Source organism: Urocampus carinirostris, chromosome 15 (genome assembly GCF_059441175.1).
Source record: "Urocampus carinirostris isolate Australia breed hairy pipefish chromosome 15, RoL_Ucar_1.0, whole genome shotgun sequence".
Classification (NCBI taxonomy): domain Eukaryota; kingdom Metazoa; phylum Chordata; class Actinopteri; order Syngnathiformes; family Syngnathidae; genus Urocampus; species Urocampus carinirostris.
Window position 1 is genome coordinate 12,330,275 of NC_142363.1, and position 22,357 is coordinate 12,352,631.

Consider the following 22,357-nt stretch of genomic DNA (forward strand, 5'->3'; position numbering starts at 1 on the left):
ACAAAATTGATTAAACTCTCAACCAGTCCAGAGTGTCCCATGCCCACTGCCCGAAGACAGCTGGGATGGGCTCCAGCACTCCCGCGACCCTACTGAGGATAAGCAGTGCAGATAATGGATGGATGGATGATTAAACTCTTGCTTATTTAGTTTGACATACTGTAATGTCATCTACATTGATCCAATTTAGAATGAAGTTCTATAAATAAAAAAATAAATGCGGGAAATGGCTTGATTTGTGCTAATATATTTTGTAATAAATAATCTATAAAAGAAGCCGATTTTGTTAGCTAGCTGTATGAATATTGATATTGACCTTTTTGGAGTGTTTGTACAAATGAACTAATCGAGGACATTGTTTGGGCCCACTTGGACCCAATGTGTCTCATTTTTACCCATTTGTTTTTAAAAGGGAGCTCCACAAAATAAATATTCAGAAATCAGTTGTTTTTTTCTTTTGTTTTTTTTGTTGGTTTTTTTTGCAAATTAATTTCAACAAAGCAGGAATTAAAAACATAATAGTTTTTGCTTTCTGGTTTATAGATTATAATCCAATTTTGTGGTATACGAATAATCTAAAAGATTATGTCTGGCCCAATTTGACCTAAGAGTGTCGTCGACGGCTTTTTGCTCTTTACAGGTTAGCGAAACAGAAGTAAATGGACAGTTTGAATCCGTCTGTGAGTCGGTGTTCAGCGAAGTGGAATCACAGGCCATGGATGCGTTGGATTTACCCGGCTGTTTCCGAACTCGGAGCCATAGCTACCTGCGAGCCATCCAAGCCGGATATTCTCAAGATGATGATTATGTTCCTCCCATGGCCTCCACAGTCACCTCCACCATCAGATCAACCACAGGTAAAAAAAATCATTATTTTTGTTTGACACTTTTAAATAATCTTTGATTTGCCATGAAATTATAAAAGCTGGAGAAGCTGGCATAGTATTGTGATACTGTCGGATGTCAAACCCTTGCATGACTTATTCTTTTTACTTTATTTTTGGATGGGTGTACGACTTTCACACTTCGAACCTAAACATTTTGTACTTTGGAGTATTGTCCTTATCCATTGGATGCATCAGAGAGTAGAGTTATGAACCCTATTGAAAACCTCAAAAAAACAATCAGGCAACAGTTTTTATATGCTACATTTGATGTCTGACTTTCTACACTATGCCGCAAGATGAATGCAATGACTTCTACTGTAAATGCAGCAAAAGTATGGTGACCGTGTCAAATGAATTCCCGATTTGTAAACCCAGCATACAACGACTTTCAAATCTCTAAATCTCACAGGGTGTACCGTGGTATTTCCTTTCCGCTTGGTTGTTTCCAGTTTTGTGCAGCCTCGATAAACAGCCGACATTGAATGTGCTCATTTCCAAACGTTTGAAGTGATCACTCTTTACATTATAAAAACGTGTTACAAAAAATCTAAACCTACTCAGTTGACACCTCCATTTATTTCGGAAACTGACATGGGATTATAAATTGGAAGCTGCTGGTGGTTTCCTGACTTCTCTTGCTTAATGGATTCTCCACAAAACAACCAAGCCCAGATGAGGACTGGGGGGAGGGAGATTGGAGAAGAACATGTCCACCAAAAACGTTTAACTGGATTCCTTCAACATGTGGATTAATAGAGGGAGGGTTAGAGGTGTGTCCATCTGGAGATGTGCTTATTATCAATTAAGTCATAAATTATTGATTACACTGCTTTCTCTATAAACATTTTAGGTGGAAGAAGCTTAATGGGATTTTTTTACAAGAGGTAATTAGAGTTTGGAATGTTTCAACCAAAATGGAAATCACATTTTCAATAGGGTTCATACTGTACTTCATGATTAGTGGGAGAAGGTTTGGAAGCTGTGCTCATCTTTGCCTCTTTTCATTGCACAAAGTTCATGCATCTCAAACTAAATCAGAGCAGCATGCATTTTTTTCCAAAACATCTTCTTGTGTGTGTGATGGAGACTACAAGGTACCCCTTTGTGCATTGAAAAGATGTTAAGAATGCATGATAAATTTTTAATGTTGAGAAGGCAGTGTAAACTATCAAATGAGTCAAAATATGAGTGCTTTGGCTACAATATGGAAACACTTTGATTTGAAAACAACACATTCTACACAAGCAAGTTGTTGAAATGATAATGAGAATATTCCTATTGTCCATCTATACCATAATCTTGTTTTGACTCATGTCAACTAGTGCATGACTTGATGTTTCTGCTTTTTGGCAATGAAAAGCACATTATCTCCAGTTGCTCACACCTGTGCCTATATTACAAACACATATTTACATTTGTCTTCCAGACAGAAATTATGTGCAGGAAGACTCTTATTTACGCAAGCAACCCAGGGCACATGAGGATGTGGCGGCAGACAAAGCCCCTTTGGCACATGATGTTCTAGGCTGTCCTATCAGAGGAGACAAGTCTTACCAGCAAGAAAACATGGTGGCAACAACTAAACCCCTGTCTGGACCTCCAGTATCTCCTGTCTTCTTCAGATCCCCGAGACCGACCATACCAGAAAGGCCTTCGCCAAAAGCCATTCAGGCCAGTATTAAAGAGTCAGCATCTTTGGCTGCAGCTATCAGTATGCAATGGAAGGAAGAGGTCTCTGCCATGCGCCTGGAGCTAGCTGAACTCAGAAGAGACCTATGTACAGAGCTTCGTGCTTTTAACAGCAATTTTAACACATTCACCAAGCATTACAACACCTGGTCTCCTCAAAGTTGTAAAATCCCTGTGGGGGCGGATTTGGGTAAAGGGGTCGGGTTGGAGACGAAGATGGGTGAAGGTGCAGGAGCAGGTGCTGAAGAATTTGGAACCCCCAGAGAAAATCAAAACACAGCAAAGGAAAAAATAAAAAGTGTATCCAAAGTTTCTGTGGGGACTCAGGCGAGAAGTAAAGTGTTGGTGCGGCAAAGCACTGCAGATGCAGCCGTCAATTGCCCTGAAAAGAAAAAGAAAGGGGCACGGAAAAAACTCCCAAAGCAGCTCTCTATGGATCCAAGCATTCTTGCACATCCACAGTCTATGTATGTGGAAAGTGCTATACCCCTTTCCTTAGACCCAATCCCACCATTCTCTGCTAGAGCACCCAAAAACAAGCCAACGAAACCATTGGATATGCCTAATGTGGGTTCCCCAGTAAAACCAGAAACAGAACGGGAGTTTATTGACCAGGATTCTGGAAGTTCAAGTGGGGCCATCACAAAAGAGCCACTAAGTTCCAAGGGTATGGTGCAATTCACTAAAACGTCCCCTGAAAGACTACAAGATATCTCAACAGGTAATAAAGACATGGTACTTAATATGGAGGAATACAGTGAAAACTCTTCAAAGGATTATAACTTGGAATCCAAACCAACTCATGAAGCTGAATCCAAATCCATTCAGGAAGAAAATACGTACCTACCAAATCCAGTGCCCATAGTTACAGTGTCTCCACCAGAAGAGTATGACTTTAAATCAGACTGTGACATTCTAGAATCGTTCACTGGTGACAAGGCAGAATCAACGACGGTATTACTAACTGAAGCGGAAGTAGAAGAGTCAAAGGGAAGAGAAAGAAAAGATAAAAACTTACCAATGGCCACAGAGTCTAATAATAACCACACATTATCTTGCGATGAACTAGTAAAGGAGGAAAATAGTGATTTTTCATTTACTACGGGGCAATGTCCTTCAATTGTGGTAACGGAACACTTTGACATAGATTCTCCAGATAGTACAACAGACAGTGATGTGAATCCTGACCCTGTTATGTCCCTTCCAGACAGTCAGACTTGTCCTGTTTCAGAGAAAATGCAACTGGATGCCAACATTTCCTCTCTTTCAGCACAAAACCAAGCAAACACTGAACCAGTTTCAGAAGACCCAGAGTGGCCACCCCTTCCTGAGCCACTTGATAACACCCCAATATATCGTGCTGATCTGGTTCACTTTGACTTAGTTATGCTGACTTCTTTAGATCAAGATGATCTTGATTCAGTGTTTATGGACCCCGAGCCTGACCTATTTGATCTAAGTATTGACTCTCCGTTAATTTTGGATATGGACAATCCTTTCAACCAATCGAATTGCTCTAAAATTCCCCCAGAATATTCCGCCACATTTTGCCCCTCGGATCAGTCCTCCTTAGCAAATGATGAATGTTGTAAACCAGCTCCTGAGTGTTCCTTAAATTCTGGGCATCTTGGCAGTGTGTCAGTATCTCAGAAATGTCCACTACAGAAAGTTACTGTCACAATATCCCCTCCTAGTTCAGTCTCCCCAGATACCTCATTGGAAATGGAATTTGAGCCCACAAGTTCAGATCTGGATCCTTTGTTACATGGTGTCGATCCATCTTCCCATGATCCTGAGGATATCAAAAAGCCAAATTATATAAAAGATGAGTCTCTTGAGTCCCCAACACATTCCCAAAGGCATGAGGAACGGGAAAAGGAAAAGATCACAGTCGGTCCGGATCGGTCTTCATACGAGGAAGCCTTTCTTTGGTATCGGTGGCAGAAAAGAACCCAAAGGGAAGACATGATACAAAGAAGTTCAAGTGTGGAACTATGGAGTGGAAGATATGAATACAACAGTGCAGAAATCACCTATGTATCACTAACTCTCTGAGCTCATATTTCAGCCTCAGCAGACAAAATGTAGCCTGAAGTCTTTCCATAATTCACGGTTAATAGCAACCAAATTGATGTGTAGCAATGGGACAATTCAAATGTGAAATGATCATTGGCATTCAGAGCATGGACCTCATGAAATTCCATCAAGACCTGTATTTATTGCTAAGACAGTTATCATACTGTAAGTACTGCCCTCTGCTCTGACAAATTTACTCAACCCATTATAGAATATTCACTCAGAATGTTGCATCGGATAGGAACAACGACAAAATGGACCTGGGAATATCAAATATTCCAAGCAAATACTTTGGGACAATGCTGCAGATGATTTGCAAATCAAACTTTAGAATTGTCAATTTCCAGTGCTTGCTTAAGTGTATTTTCGCTCCATCCTGGAGTGATAACATTCAGGTGGTTATTGTATAACTATTGATTGCGAGGGTGTTTACTATGTGAGCTAATGGATGTTCAAAGTTGTGTGAAATATGAAGTGACGGCCGTCTACAATTCTGGAATCTGGAATAATGTCTACGAAGGTCCATACATGCTCAAATAGATTCCTGTTATGGCATATACTGTAGATATACTGTAGCTCCGCATACTATACATGTCTTCATTCATATGACGCATGGTAAAGAATTGACTAAAGGTCAGTCAATGTCTCCTCCTCATTTCTTGTCAACAAATGCCAAAACGTTTCCAAAAACTTTTTTTGTCCATCAATATTTATTAGAAATTACCGGGAAGCTACCAATGGACCTCTCCATGTTTCCTATGGTAACACTGACATGTGCCCATTTCCCATTCAGATGTTGAGTCAAACTTTATTTTTTTGCCAATTTAATTTATCATTTTTTTCAATCTCTCCTGGCTCTGTTTATTTTGAATCTTGAACTGTGTTAGAACGCTTTCCGTGCAGTATTTTATGTCACGCAGGTTATGAAATACCTAAAAGATGTCAGGAGTCAGTTGGAAATATTTGGCGTTATGACTGAGTCTCATGCAAAGTTACTCAAATCATTTTGGAGTTCTCTTTCGGGGATGAATAAAGTATCTATCTATCTATCTATCTATCTAAATGCTGCCTCTGGTCTCATAACTTACCCTCATAGGATGGAGCACATTACCCCACAAGAATAGTTTAACTTATATATTGCAATCACAAAATATTTCTCACATAAATGTAGTAAATTATCCTTTTAAACAATGTGTATGTCATATTCAACATTATGACCAGTTTATGTTCATGTATGGGACTATTAAACTCTGAGAATACTATGTTTCATAAATGTTTTAAAGGGACAGTCTGTATTATTAAGTGCCTCCTAGTGGATAAAAAATATGTATTGAAAAAAAATTCTACTGTTTAAAAAAAGGAGCAGAAGTCTTTTTTTATACTCATAGGTTGATAAGAGTGCATACAATTTACATAACATGAGTCTCACCTAGAAGGAGTTGATATAACTGTCCGCCATCTTGCTGCTACTTGTACCTGAAAAACCCAAAACCGTGTGAAAGCTGTGCAAAAAAATGAAAAGGAAAAATACTGTGAGTGTCACGAAACGGACCCGGAATCAGGAAGTTGGAACTCATTAGCGTAGACGATCTGTCACTTTGAGAAAGAAAAGTTGTCCAACGGACCAAAAACAAAACAAAGCAGGTTCAAAGGCAGGCAAAATTATTACTCAGGTCAAACAGGCATGAACAGGTTTTCAACAAGGTTAGCAATGATCTGGCAACGGGCAGTCCCAAAAGGAGCGTTTAAGTACTCCAAGAGCAAACAGTCCAATGCGTCTCAGCCGGTGTCAAGGGGCGGGACCAGCTGGGCGCCATGACAACCGTGCAGGACATGACAGTGAGTCTCAGTAGTTTGTATTCTTCCTTGTAATTGTTAGCACTCATTTACAGTTGTACGACATAATACAGTGGCATCTGGTGGTAAAATAATACACTCTGTCCCTTCAAATATGATACACATAACTGTTTAATCTTATATGTATGTAGATTTTAAAAGAAACATATCAAATGTTTAAAAAATCCAAGGGAACTTGAAAGGAAGAGGTCTGGATGGGAACCGTCAACCAAATATGTACTGCTTATTTCATATTAACTATTAGCCATGCACACCAAATCACAGGCCTGTGTCAGGCATGTTTATTATACTACGTAGCAAGGAAGTTGTAGGACATGCATTGAAAGATGAATTCATTTCTTTATATGGAATCTTTACCACACGTAAAATGTGTATAAAATGCAGTTACAACAGATAAAAACTGTATAAAATATTTCAGTGTTTCTCAACCTTTTTTGAGCCAAGGCACGCTTTAATTCGTTAAAAGACTCAAGGCACAAAGTCCATCAATAATATTCGAGAATGATTGTTTTAAAGCTCACATTATTATGTTGCCTAAACGTTTTTCTTATCATTTGTAGCCACCAAGGAGATAATACAAGGTATACATTTTGGTCTAGAATTATGCTGTAATGTTTTGGGTTTACGCTATTTTAACCTGTTTTTCAAGTTTTGTTATAATTTTCCTTGTTTATCCAGAAAAATAACATTGAAATGAGCAAAAATGATCAGACAGTGGAACAAAAAATGGTTTTAATATATTAACGTTTTTCTATATATTTTTTTTGTGAAATAAGAAAACAATAAGTAAAACACGCAAAATAATGTGCAAAGTTCTCACTTTATTTAGAATTAGTCTTTATTGACATTGATAAAAACGAGATCAGACACGGCACTCTAGCGTAAAAGATAATATAGAAGTTTTGAAGAGAAAAGAGATAAAAGACTATTTAGCATCAGCAATTAAAAAAAAATATATATATGTATTTTCATTAGGTCCCCAAAAAATAATATACATATATATATATATATATATATATATATATATATATATATATATATATATATATATATATATTATAGTTGAGTTGAATTCTCTTCAGGCTTTTTTGCACTTGTTTTCGGTTACACTACACAACACTCTGACATCTAGTGGTACACTGCGTCCCTTTAAGTGATATTGTGTACTGGTACTTGTACTGTAAAAAGGGCTCAGGAATGCACGGACAGTGAATGTAATCCAAAAGAATGAAAAGGACATAACCATCCAGAATACTTGTGGATATTTTCATACATATGAAACGGGGAGAGGAATTTTGCAATGCTGCATGTCATCATTCAAACTGTTTAATGCCAAACAGTTTGCACACAAGCCTTGTTATAATATCCGCCTCATAATTGGTGCAATTAAAAGCACTTGCAAAAGCCAGTGATGACAAAATTCTTTTAAGAGAATGTCTGAAAAGTGACATCAATCACAAGATATATCTCGCTGTGTTTCTAATTAATAGGCTCCACAGGCCCACTGAAATCGTTGCTATAATAAAGCACACTGGAACAAAAGAAAACCTCAGAGTCGAGCATCAGTGAGCTTCCCCCCACCAATTTTTTTTTTCCTGTGCACTTCTTGAAGTTTGCTAAATTGGCTGAGGCAGAAGGATTTGAAAGCGATGGGAAGTTAATTGGTTGTATTGTTGTATCTCTTTTGTCATTTCTGCAGTAGTTTTTCTACCCCATCATGCACAGACAACTTGGACTAAGGAGGACCTACGTATATACATGTACATACGTATATACAGATAAATAAATACCGTATTTTCCGCACTATAAGGCGCACCGGGTTATAGGGCGCACCCCCAAAAAATAGTTTTTGGTCTTATATTTGACTTAGAGCCCGGTCACACAGCCGTTTGCGTCTGTATCGCGGCTGAATCACGACCAGAAATTTCTGCCCGTGAAACAGACGCTGTTGGAGGCTTTGAGATCGCGATACAGACGGGATACAGCCGTGCTTTACACGCGGCAAGAAATTCACACGAGGTTGGCCGCGCGAAAAAGTTTTGCGCTGCTCAAAACTTTAGACCACGGGTAACCGCGGGCGGCACACGTGGTACACACGCGGAAATTCCGCGGTACAGACGCGGAACGACGTGCTACGGCCGCGGCCAGGGCGTGGTTACACGCGGGTAGGACGCGGAATTTTAGCGGGTAATCGCGGGTGGAGCACGGTCATAGCACGTTTGTTCTGCGCCTGTATCGCGGTTTTATCACGTGAATTAGCGTGTGTAACGCGTGTGACGGTCAAACGCCTTTCTCCGCGTATATACAGCACGATTTGCCGTGCACACGTCAGTTGTGCTCGAGACGTCAAGGGGTGCACATGGATCCCCGTCACCGTAGTGACCTCGTCTTAATCCATTTTTATTTCTTGACATTTCTTTTCATTTCATAACAAGATAATACAATCAAAATGAAAAACTATTAGAATAATAACATATTGGCTTCTTCTTTGGTGCCATAGCTTGAAATCTTGATCTTCACGGGACTGTGTCTTGAGCGGTTATGATTTCTACAGCCCCGCCCGGCAGCTTTTATACCCGTGGTCCACACGCGGAAAGGACGTGGAACTGACGCGATGAGGAAGCGGAACAGTCGCCGGCATCTGTTTTGCGGGCATACCACGGATGAATAGCGGGTTGGCCAATTTTGCGCATTTTCTATCGCGGGCAACCATGGGCAAAAAAAAAATCGCAAAATTTTACCCGCGTTACAGACGCAAAAGGCTGTGTGACCGGGCCCATACATAAGACGCACCGGATTATAAGGCGCTACAATGGGAACGTCGACAAAACAGTCAGACAGTTCAGTCAAACTTATTACCCCCTTAACGTTCGGAAAGCTTGCAAAGAAGCAAATACGTGTCGTAGACACGTGCGGATGCGGTGTCCGTACGATGTCACTCAAATGCATCGTTCCAAATATCATTCGGAAGGTTAAAGTCTTGGGATTCAAGAAATGCCAACCATTCCTTAGTTTCTATTTTCTTTTTCACATGCAACTTTACTGTGCATATGACAATAAACACTTGGAATTGAGTTTAATCTAAAAATAGACACTCCATTCCATCCATTATCTGCACCGCTTATCACAGAAACATCGAGTTCAGCCTGAAACAAGATACAGGGAAAATATATTGCCGGAGTAGCTCACCGAAGTCGTTGTGTTCAATAATAATGTGCAACCATGGTCCTCTTATATCCGTGAGTGTAGTAAATCTAGAAGAGTAAAATATACATGCTATTCACATTCATCTTTCTTGGCCAATTGCAGGCTTTGTTTTGCCCCTTTAGCCTATGCGAGCCTGTAAATGATAAAAAGGATCCGCCCCCTTTACCTCCGAATAACTTTAGCCAATAGTGAACGATTCAAATGATGATTGACACATTGGTTAGCCAATGAAACGCCGGTAAATAAATCCCAGCATACACCGCGGACTACTTTGCGTTCGGGGGAAAATCTAGTCAGCGGCTGCTGCATTAGTTGCAAGACTTTGCGACTTAATTGAATTGATCCATAAATAAGGCGCACTGTATTATAAGGCGCATGGTCAGCTTTTGAAAAAAATAAAGGGTTTTGGGTGCGCCTTATAGTGCGGAAAATACGGTACCTACAAATGTATGCCATATGAATAAATAAACACATAAAAACATTGCTTAACACAGAAATACATAACATAAATGAATTCATATCATTCATATATTTATGAATTTTGTCAGATTTTTTGTCATTTATTTCAGTACTTATTGTGTCATGTATTTTTTTCTGTAATCTTTTTTGTATTTTGTCATTTAGGGGGCGGGTCAAACTGCCTCAGCTTTTGATCTATTGGTTTATCAGTATAGTAGCTGATTCGTTCCTCACTGATCAACCAATTGGTGAAAAGCTCAGGCAACTGGGCCATCTCCTCATTTGAATAGCTTTTTGTTGTGACAAAATACATGAAAAAATAAATGACAAAATACAAAATACTTGACAAAATAAATCTCTAAAAAAATAATTGACGAATCATCGATAAATTTATACACAGCATTTATGTTATTTATTTATGTATACATGATTGATTCATGCGACTTGCTTGTAACCAGTTAAGGGTGTCCATTGCCTGCTGGGATGGGCTCCAGCACCCCCGCGACCCTACAGAGGATAAGTGGAGCAGATAATGGATGGATGGCTGGATGATTTATTTATATTATCATTTATATATATATATATATATATATATATATATATATATATATATATATATATATATATATGGCATGTATTTGTAGGTGTTTATTGATTTCTATATTTTTTCTACATATGGCTGGTATCAGTCCTACATATAAGACATCTTCGATAACAGAATGTAGTATACCTTGTTTTTTTATATATCACATGAAGTGGATTACAGTATGAAATTTTTGACCTTAATTGGAAAGCATTTGCCTATTTTGCAAAGTTCAACATTTAAATAAGAAACTATGAAATATCTGCCTTCAACTAAATGCTAAAGATATTTTTTAATGCCTGCTTTTTGGTGTATTTTGTTTCTCAATTAAAGTTGCTTCAGAAGCAAATGACTTACTTGTCAATCAATGTGCTAATCAATGCATGTGGCGCATGCAGCAGAACTATGTACTTTCCCCTCCCCCAGAAAACTTTACGAGGCATCCTGTTTACCTCAATGCAGCATTGCAATTGATTACACTCTGTAAGCCCAATTGTATTGCACATGTGTCATTAAAAAACAATTTTGCACAATTGAAGCCCGTTCAAACAAATGTGGGATATTTGTTGTTAACGTCCAACATATGTTTTATTATTTGCACGTTAAACAGAGCAAAACAATGCACTTCCGGACTGATTTTTAAATGAAAATACATTAGTTTGACTCCATTCTGTTTTAGGGAAACAGGTACCATCATTTTTGGATAAATAACACGTTTTTCCATAAGCTGGCTGTACCTGTGACACACACTCCGGCACAGTGACGTGCAATCAGAGGATGCATCATCATGTAAATATGGAATTGAAAATATGTTATATAGTTATATTTATCCAGTGTTAAAGTTCTTTCCCATTGATCTTTACATTTTTATGATTTGATTTTTCAAAATCAATGATTCTTAACGTTATAATATGAATATAATTAATACCATTCGTATGTAATATATTACTGCAGATGCAGAGTGAGGCATGCAATTCTCTTGCCTCATGGAAGAGGGCATTAATGAGACTAGTAGAAGACAATCTAATTGATTATAGTATAAGCAAGCTAACAGCAAGTTAAGCCATCCGGTAACTGTTTTCTCGTTGAATGGACTTTTTCACAATGGAGGATTACCTATCTTTTGATAATATGTTACAGGTTATACTGTATATTTCTTTCTTGCTCTGTAAATTAATAAAATGTACTTTCATTTTCTCTCTTTGCCTCACCAGATGCGAACCTCACTGCACGTCACTGCTCAGGAGTTATTTATTCATGAAAAATATCTGATTTTATTGACAGTACTATATATAGTGGATACATATAAATACATATGAAATCACAGATGCATATGCAAACATATTTTGTACTGGGTATCATTTACTTACATGCCTTTTTAAGATTTTGTGTAGCAGCTTGATTTATTGTCTTACCATCATAAATATATGAAAAATAAAACAGCATTTTAAGGTTTTGTGTATCATGTTGTGTTTTATCTTTAAGTGTTTAAAAATTATCGCGTCATGTTCTTCCACGCTGAAAACGAGCATATTCATCCCTGCCGAATACTAATAGCGGTTTGTTCTACACTTATAATTAGCTTCTTCTCCAAAACTTAGCATTGTATTTAGGTTCTTCTTTGACACTGAAGACAAGATTTTTCTCAAACTGCACAAAAAAGGCCTATTTCTTCACTGAAAACTAGCGATGTCTTCGTATTTGTCAAAAACAACCATTGTGTTCCAAGCCAAAAAACAGCTTTTTATATATGCTAAATACATTCATAGTTCTCTTCTACTCCAGATACATAAGTCTTCTTCTATACCACAAACAAGCATTGTCTTCTTCTACACCGAAACCTAGCCAAGTCTGTCCTGAACATTAGTGTTGTCGTTTTCTACCCCGAAAACTAGCAACAGCTTCTTTCTTGCTACAAAGTACCTGCTTCTTCTTCTTTGCTTAAAACCTTGGATCATATTCTTAGCGCACCATTTTCTTTCAGATTTCCTGCATTCTTTTTTAAGCAATCTAGTTTCATCAGTAAACCAAGGCGTGCATCTTTTAGGTCGTGATTTAAGCCGTACGGGCGCTACTGAATCCGGGACACTGTGTCAAACCTACTGTTTATTTCTAAAGTACTTGAAAAAGTTGTGGCACAGCAGCTGAACGATTTTATATCTGAGAACAATCTTTTTGAATCAGTGCAATCAGGATTCAGGGCTAACCACTCTACTGAGAGAGCCCTGATTAAAGTAACCAATGATCTTCTACTGGCAATGGACTCCGGCGCTTCAACACTCTTGCTGCTGCTGGACCTTAATTCTGCCTTTGACACTGTGGACTGTGTGTAATCTTACTAGAACGGTTGGAAAATGGATTGGTCTCTCAGGAACCGTCCTCTTGTGGTTCAGATCCTACCTCTCAGATAGGACGCACTGTGTTAAATATGACAAAATGACATCTGAGCCCTTTAGTGTTACCTGTGGTGTTCCGCAGGGTTCAGTACTTGGCCCCCTTCTTTTCAGCATTTACATGCTTCCATTAGGTGATATTATTCGCAAGTATAATATCAGTTTCCATTGCTACGCAGATGACACTTAACTATATCTTCCGATGGAGGAATCTGCCACACTAAACTGTGGAAATTTGGAGGCCTGCCTCACTGAGGTAAAAGAATGAATGTCACTCAACTTCTTGCGCCTTAACGCTGAAAAGACCGAAATGCTAGTTATTGGTCCATCTAAATGCCGTGACTTGTTCTCAAAAACGTCTCTGAACATTGACAAATGTAATGTCACCCAGAGTGACTCAGTCAAAAATTCTGTCCTTTCAAACACACGTTAAGAATTATACTAGAACAGCTTTTTTCCATCTTCGCAATATTGCTAAAGTTCGCCCTATGCTGTCTCAGTCAGATGCAGAGATTATAATTCAAGCGTTTGTTACCCCCCGTCTCGATTACTGTAATGCACCAATCTTTGGGCTCCTGAAGTCCAAAATCAAGGGCCTTCAGCTAGTGCAAAATGCTGCAGCGAGGCTTTTAACCAAGACAAGAAAGTTTGATCACATTACCCCGATTTTAGCTAACATGCATTGGCTCCCTGTTAGCTCAAGATGTGATTTTAAGGTTCTGTTGGTATAATACAAAATCATGCATGGACTGGCTCCTTCATATCTTTCAGATTTAATTTCCCTCTATGTTCCGGTCCGGAGCCTTCACTCGAAAACGCTGGTCTACTAGTGATCCAAAGAGCCATTAAGAGATCCGCAGGTTCAAGAGCGTTTTCCATTCGGGCCCCGGTGCTGTGGAACTCTCTTCCCCCTGAGAGTCGATCTGCAAATACAGTGGAAATGTTTAAATCTAAGCTTAAAACACACTTCTATTCTATAGCATATGAATAACCTATATTTTATGTTGATAATATGTGCATAATTTGCCCTCATGTAGGTTTTAGATTAGGGGATGGTGTCATAATGGTCTGTAGTTTGCAATAGTCTTTGATCTGTGCAGCCCTTTGAGACTCTTTAAGGTAGGAGTCCCCAAACTTAAAGTTTAAGGGCTATACAAATAAATAAAAAATGACTTGACTATACAAAGAAACATGACTTGACTTGACTTGACTTGCTGGAAACTAGGATGTGTTTTTCTTTCTGCCAAAACCTTTGCCGTCTCCCTATTTACCCAAAACTAACACCATCGACCTATATGCATGCAAAATGCAACCTTTACTACAGTGCAATCTATGCATGTTTTCTTAATTAACCTAATCACCAATATGCATTTTTGACCTAATGAAAAATGTTTATAAGCATTGTTGGTCTTTCTTAGTAATGGAGGGAAAAACATGATGCCCAGCATTGACTTTGACTTCCTTTTTGAGACTTTTACATAATTTATTCAACAAAGCACTGCCAGCTCAGTAAAACAAACTAAAAAAATCATCACTCACGATTATTTATGGATCCACTGACCTTGTAAAGAGATTGAACCCACAAAATCAATGTTCAGGTGCTTGTTACACTTAAGGTTTTTTTGTTGTTGCTGAAGGGTTCAAACAATCTATATGGTATAATGGTAACATTTCACAAGGGAACATTTTTCCTCTATTGATGCAATTCAGTCTTTTATTCACTGAAGTGACGCACTTCAATAGTATTGCTTTGCCAAGATTTTTTTACATTTTGTCGTGTATTTGGTTGAATAACAACAGAAAGTTAATAAGCCATGGTCAGGAGTAATTGTGGACCAGGGAAAGAGGATTTATTTTTATTTACATGCATAATTTATTGCAATTATTTAAGTCCCCCCACATATTCTTAGTGACTTTATTCAACCAAAAATGGACATTTATTAAATAACACTGATGTCATCAATCTTCTTTAAAAAACATACATTTAATGTTACGAATATCGCTGTAGGCTCGCAAATATGTCGAGTTTTAAAAAGTCTTGATCCCAATTCCATCAGTTTCAACCATAAGCCTCTGATTGCCCCAATGTAAAGTTTGGATGTACAAGTAAGCTTTTATTGAATTTTAATGCTTTCAAATAGATTCATTGTCATCATTGATGGTGGACAAACCTTTTCTCCTTTGAGTGTTCGACACAACGGCAAAAATAAGCAAGCGGTGGAGTTGTGCAGTTCTTTTACGGTTTTTCATTACAATACAAAAAAAAAATACAAATAAAACTGCGTATTTTGGGCTTGCGAGTACAAAACATTGCTGTGATATTTCACTTAGAACAATGTAGAGATTGTATAAGGACAAAATGAATGGATACAATGAGGTCCATTAATTACCACTGAATGATTACTTTGATTAAAATATTATATGACGGTTAAAAGCATGAGATAGATACAACTCAGTGGTGGGTGGAGTCAGTGTTATTTATCCGTCCCGCCAAACGAAAAATAATAATAATAATACATTATGGTAAATAAAGTACTACATATAAATAAACAATGAATAAACAATTGTGTTTTCTGGAGCAACTCTTTGGCTAGTGTCCCTTCGCTTTTTTGCGCATGTATTGAGATTCACTGTATTGGTATTCCAAAAATGGCCCTACTCATCTGCCAAATTTTTTAACCCAATGCAGCCCACGATCCAAAAAGATTGTCCATAAAACTGGAAAACTCACACAATAAGAATGAAACGCAGTGACACATTTTCATATTACAACAATATATTGACTAATGTCTCATAAGTTCTAGGTTTTTAATGTTAAACGGATAGAGCAGGGGTCGGGAACCTTTTTGACTCAAAGAGCCATAAAAGCAAAAAATATTAATTTTATTTTGGGAAAGAGCCACACCATATATTATGAGACAAATTTACTAAATTGCTAAACCGGCGCCCCAGACAAAAGCTTAGTCTTCAGCACATTTATTTTTGATGATTTGATAAAAATTATGAAAAGAGAATAATGCCAGAGCCCCTGTCCCAAATTCAACAAACAGACCACTTTAAACTTGTCTCTTTCTTGCAATTACTCAAGATCAGTTAAACTCCTTTTGACCCTTTTTTTCATACATATTGGTTTCAAAACCAGATGCAAGCATTTATTTTGTAAAAACGTCACAACATTCTGAGAATAGGGAGCCTTATGTGCTTACCTTTGGCGAGAGATGGGAGGGAATGCTTGTACTTTTTGCATAGCTCCACCCATCCCTCCCACTCACCCAATCAAATGACTAAGTTCTCTTCCGGTGTTTTGGCGTATTTACAGTTCTGTGGATTCATCATAAAGTATCTGAACACTGAACACAGATTATATAGTGACTTTTTAAATAAAGGATTCTTTAGCGTTGTACAGCCAAAACGAGTTTTTTTCCCCCTTTTTTTGTGTGACACCTTGACTGTAAATTGTAGCGAAAAACGTGCCCTATATATACTGCGAAGTGTTACCTTCGACTAAAGCTTTAGTTTCGCTTCACGTGTACCTGAATAGGATAGACAACTCCGGTTTTGAACAAGATGGAGAAATTTTACATGCAATCAAATTGGTCTCTGAGCCACAGATACTCATAGAAAGAGCCATATATGGCTCGCGAGCCATAGGTTCCTCGACCCCTGGGATAGAGTGTATTATTTAACCACTTCATCACTTCATGTCGCTGTATGCTAAAGTCAACTGAAAAGGAGTGCTGAAGAGCATGAGAAAGGATACAAACTTTGGAGACTCAAAGTAACCAAAATGCATCATTTTCCCCTCATTTTTTGCCCAGCCTTTTTGAAGATTTTGGGTACATTTTTGGAACGTAACCCCCACGAAAAACTAGAAATCACTGTAATCAGAAAAAAATACATCAACTATCATATAGACATGTAATTTTTTTACAATCGAGAAATGTATTTTACATAATATGAGCCTCACCTAGAGGGTTCTGACATGATTGTCAGCCATCTTGCTGCTAAACATACCCCTAAAAAACAAAAACCTTGTTAAAACAAAAATAAAAAATGTGCTGGATGGTCCCTTTGAGTCTCCATAGTTTCTAATCTTCCTTGTGCTTTGTAACAAATGTTTTCGGCTGCACTTACACAAAACAGCGACATCTAGTGGTCAAATGTTACACAGCCTTTCCTTTAAACAACAGGCAAATAATTGGCCAGAGTATAGTTTATCCTTGCACACTCCCGCAACGCTGTAATTTTTTCTACCTGCACTAATATACAAAAAAAAACCATCCATGTGCATGGTTATGGTTCGATGTACTCTGTATTTTCTGGGTGAGTCTTCATTTAGGATTAAAATACTGCTGAGAAATGCTGCTTGTGCAGATGTGAAAGAAATTATGAAGAAAGGCCCAAACTCTTTACACCACGACCATCCTAAAATATCGAGCCCTTCCACCGCACAATTTATGGAGTCTATTTTTAGGTTTCCAGCTGAGTCATTCACCCTGAATAGGCCATGCACTTTCCTTTCTTAGTTTTTCAATGCATCTCTTCATCATTGGAAAGTTCATTTTGCGAATGGAAAACTGCCTGAGTCATCGATTCCCTCAAGCAAAACGCCCATGTGACTTCTCCGGCTTTTAATAAACGCAATCAGATTAAGGGTGAGAAGGAGTTTGGATTGAATTGAGATTTTATTTATCTATTTATTTTTTTGGGAAAACTTTTATTGTGTTTATTTTTTATGGCTGTGTCACTAGTAATTGGGTTGCTCGGGTTTTAATTTAATTTGGCAAAATGCTTTTAATTTGGTGCCGACCTTTGGGAGGGCGTCTGTGTTGTGTGCTTCTCATTATAAGCCAAAAAAGATCCCACAGGACGTCTTTTAATTTTTTTGTTCCATTGAAGCATGTGTTAAACAAAAATCAGGACCGCAGTGCTCTATGTTTATTCCAAGGGTGTCTCTTTGAGTCAGGTACTGTGTGGCCAAGGGCTCTTCCTCTTGCTCTATAAATGTGTGATGCTTGGTTGCATATTTTCAGTCCCAAACACTTGTCATTAATTTACTTCACACTGCTGGCCAAAAGCAGAAGGATCAAAAGAAAGATCGATCGATCCATTGATAGATGAATCGACAGACAGACAGACAGACAGACAGACAGACAGACAGACAGATGAATACATCTAGGATAAATGAATCTAGATCTACCTAGAACTACTGGGATATTACCATCTAGATCTTGGCTAGATGGATAAGCGGTGCAGCTATAATGGATAGATAAATAAAACCAAAATATTCTGGATTTGTGAGTACAAGGACGTAAGGGCACTTTCAAAATGGCCAGTAATCATTTACAGTATATACCAGAGGGGCGGACATGGGGGCTTTGACAAAAAAGGAAAATTCCCCAAATCCCAGCTTCACTTAAGTCCTCTGTCCAGACAAAATTATGCAAGTGAGACTCAAGGTGAGACTCAAGGTCTCCCTCCTAACAGAATATCAGAACACTTCTTAGAACAATGGAAAGAATGTGTAATGGCGTTTTGTTGGAAACGAATTACTTTTTCCGCTGTTACAAAGGCATTTTCTTTACAGTATTGACGGTCAAAAGTGGTGCATTACTTTTGCTGCAGAACACTAATGGCGGCATGTCCTCGAACACCTGATGCTGTTTTCACTGGTGCATTTTTTTGCTCTTTTACGAGTTGTTTATGTCAGGTCTTTTTGGATCATGTCACCATTCAAAATAGCGACTAACACACAGTTGGATAAGGATTATGAATACAGTATTTACTCATGCAACGGGGAGAAAATGTGGATCTGTGCAAATGGCAACCGACCCATGTCGTTTGTGAACAAAATTGGAAGTGTGAGCCGGCTACCCACCAATCGAGAGCCAATTTCCTCCGAGACACTATTTTTCTCTTGTGATTGGTCAAAAATCAAAATGCATTTTTTTCAGGGATTCTGAGCTGTTGATTTTTAATTTTTGGAGTGTAATAAAGGTTGGAATTATTTTGTATTTTATCTTTTTATTTGTTGATCTAAGTATTCTAATAAAGGTTTTTTGTGTTTTTTAGCATTAACGTTTAAGTGTAATTTTGCTTTCTTTTCCCCCTTTTTAAGTCATTCATAATAATACATGAACTAAACAACAAAAACAACCTGAAGAGCCATTTGAGACCAAAGAGACAGCTCTTTTTAGCAAGCCAAGCTGAAAAAGCCGGTTTTCGAAAAAGAGTCAGAATTCCCATCTCTACAACAATCCATTAGTTAGATTAAATTTATTAAATTCGCTTTAGATTGTTTACTTCTGATAGTTATTTTATTATATTTCTTGTTTTTGTTGCACTTCAAGTGTCATATAAATCCGATTCTGGTGAGGTGCATTAAATATTAAAATGTTCTATAACACAACTACCTATTTGTTCTCTATTCAACTGAATCGAACACTGCTCAGAAAATGTCAAATTCTTTGAAATACAACTTTTTTTAAATTACCGAAATTACTTTCCCTGGTGACTAGTTAATTTTACTATAGAGTAACTCAGTAACTCAGTTACTTTTTGGAAGAAGTAGTAGGTAACTATAACTAAGTACTTTTTTAAAGTAACGTGCCCAACACCGGTAATAAATTGATACATTCGGACATCAAGTGATTAACATAGGAAATGGTACATAACTACATTCAAATGTATACACAATCTTGAGGTTCATTCATTTCCACGAAATAAATGACAAAGATATAGATAACTGAAATAATTAAAAGTCTATAGCTGAAAACTAGCACAATCCTGACTTTCTCTGCAGTGACACATTTCAATATTCCAACAATGGACAGACGTTTATGAATATGACATGAATTGAAGAACCATTTTACTGCAGTGTGTAATTCCAATGTGTCTTTCTCCCCAAAAGCAAATGTCCTAGATAAACACAGGTGTTGCTGATTACATAACTGAAGCTTCTCCAGCACGCTAGCGCAACTCCTAATTAATGACATCGGCAACACCTGTGTTTACGCAGAATTGTGTCAACATGGCTGCCGCGAAAGAGGTCAGTCTGCTGTCTCAAAGAGAACTGGTCGAGTATTAATGGTCGGTGGGTGGGTGTACCCCTTAACTATTAGGGTCGTAGGCGCATCATTTCCAATGGTGTGCCTTTGGCAAGTACAGCCTGGTGGTGCCCATCCCTATTAGAGGCCTTAAATAAAAAAACAGCCAGATAATTTGGAGAACGACACAAGATGTGTGCTAGTCAACCACTAACATAATGCTTTATTTTTAATGTGTTTCAAATGAAATGCAAACGCATAGCTATTTAATGTAATTCTGCTCTTATAAGGTGTATAACAATGATTAATCAAAGTCTTTACATCTATGTAACATATAAAAATATAACTGGAGAACATTACATAAGCTGGTATGGGAATGTAGAGAATTAAGTGGCTCACGATACGGGATATTACAAAAAATCTTCCTCAGGAGTTAAACAGTCTTAAATAGAAAAATCTTCTAGTTTGAATTGAACGTTCACTTATCAACAATGGCATGATATAAATTTTCCGTTCATGACATGTCACAAAAAAATACTAATATATATGTATGTATATATGTATATATGATTGTGAATTTTTAACTTAAAATTGGGGATAGCAAATCTTTTGATGACTTTTATTACAATGAAACAAAATAAGAAATAAACGGAATATTCTGGGTTTGTCAACAGGTTTAAGCTCTTCCCAACAAACATCAACAATTGCTGACCATTATTTTAGGGGCGTCGTTTGACAAGAACGAAACTTACTTGTAGTGGGAATTTCCAGACAAAGTCAGGAAGTCCACACTTCACAACAGATCATTTTTAAACCTGGATCTAAGTGGGTTTTGCAGCGGTTATGACAAGATTAGAGCAGACTCAAGGCCTTCCCATCAACAGAACAAAGACCAGAACAGTACTTAAAACAACATTAAGAAACATACATTGAGAAATCTAATGAAAACAACAAAAAGTAAATTTTTCATTCAAATATTTGATTAGGCATACGCTGCATTTATTAACACTAAATGAATAATGCAACGATTAAAATAATGTGATGTAATGATAAAACAAATATAATGAATACATATTGAGTGTCACATTTAATCTAACATTGTATAAAACACTTATTTTTAAAATAACATATCCTTTTCAATACAGACCCCTTGTTTTATTGTTTTTTTTAAAGATCACTAAATGACTTATTCAAGGTAAGTGTGTCAAAACTGCCCAAAAATGAGATCAGGTAAGTACACCGTATGGCTTTACATTCGATGTACTGCCTACCACTATACATAATACATATTATTTTTTTGAATGTAGATAAAATATTGTAACTAGTTAACGCATACACTCAGCTCAACTATTTTGTCTAACGGAAGCTTAAATATTCTATGCACCTTCATTGTATTCGTCTATTTTGCAGCTATCACCTACACGCCAAACTTCAAGAAGCCCCCACCTCCTGTCCCACCCCGCACCACATCCAAGCCACTCATCTCCATCACGGCCCAAAGCAGCACTGAATCCACCCAGGATGCCTACCACGAGGGGAGGCGCCTTCGCGGAGGGATGTGGGGGCCCGATGGCCTGACCCTGGGTTTAAGCCCCGGCAGGGCACTTTATAACTCGGTGGACAGCCTGGACAGTGCAAAGGCTGTTACCATAGCGATGGAGGCGGCCGGGGTCATGGCCGGGAGGAGGCACCCGTCCACGGACAGCCACAGCTCCGTCCTCACCTGTGACAAAGCCGTCCTGGTGTCTAAGGCCGAGGAGTATCTCAAGACACCTCGATCCTCCATTGGAATACAGGTTGGTCTTGAGTAATTTTTGGCACATTACTGAAAGAAAGTAATTGATTAAAGTTCCTAGTTACTTCAAAGTAATTGTGTTAGTCTCCTGTTGAAGTTGTGAAGCCTTCATATATCTTGGATTGTGCATTCTTGAGACCTTGCAAACGAACAGCTAATACCCTCCATATTAATTTTGTCTTTTGCCTTCTAACCACTCAAATATTTCCTTCTCGATTTCTGGGTAATAGCTACAATGTTTTTTTCCTCCAGGCTTGGTGTATTGCAAATAATTTTCCAAATAAAAGCGACCAAAATTGACCAATTTTCACCAATGGTAGTGCTCATCCAAATGGTTTTGAAACACTCAATATATACAGATAAAA

At 37.9% G+C, this 22,357-nt stretch overlaps 1 protein-coding gene across 1 annotated transcript in view; it reads left to right on the forward strand.

Moving 5' to 3' along the window:
- dlgap2a (discs, large (Drosophila) homolog-associated protein 2a) overlaps window positions 1–22,357 on the forward strand; it is a 181,552-nt gene that overhangs the window by 137,384 nt on the left and 21,811 nt on the right. Inside the window, exons 6-8 of the mRNA XM_088354961.1 lie at window positions 641–857; window positions 2,314–4,629; window positions 21,608–21,993. Of these exons, the coding sequence (XP_088211087.1) occupies window positions 641–857; window positions 2,314–4,629; window positions 21,608–21,993 (2,919 nt within the window). The remainder of the gene's footprint in view (window positions 1–640; window positions 858–2,313; window positions 4,630–21,607; window positions 21,994–22,357) is intronic.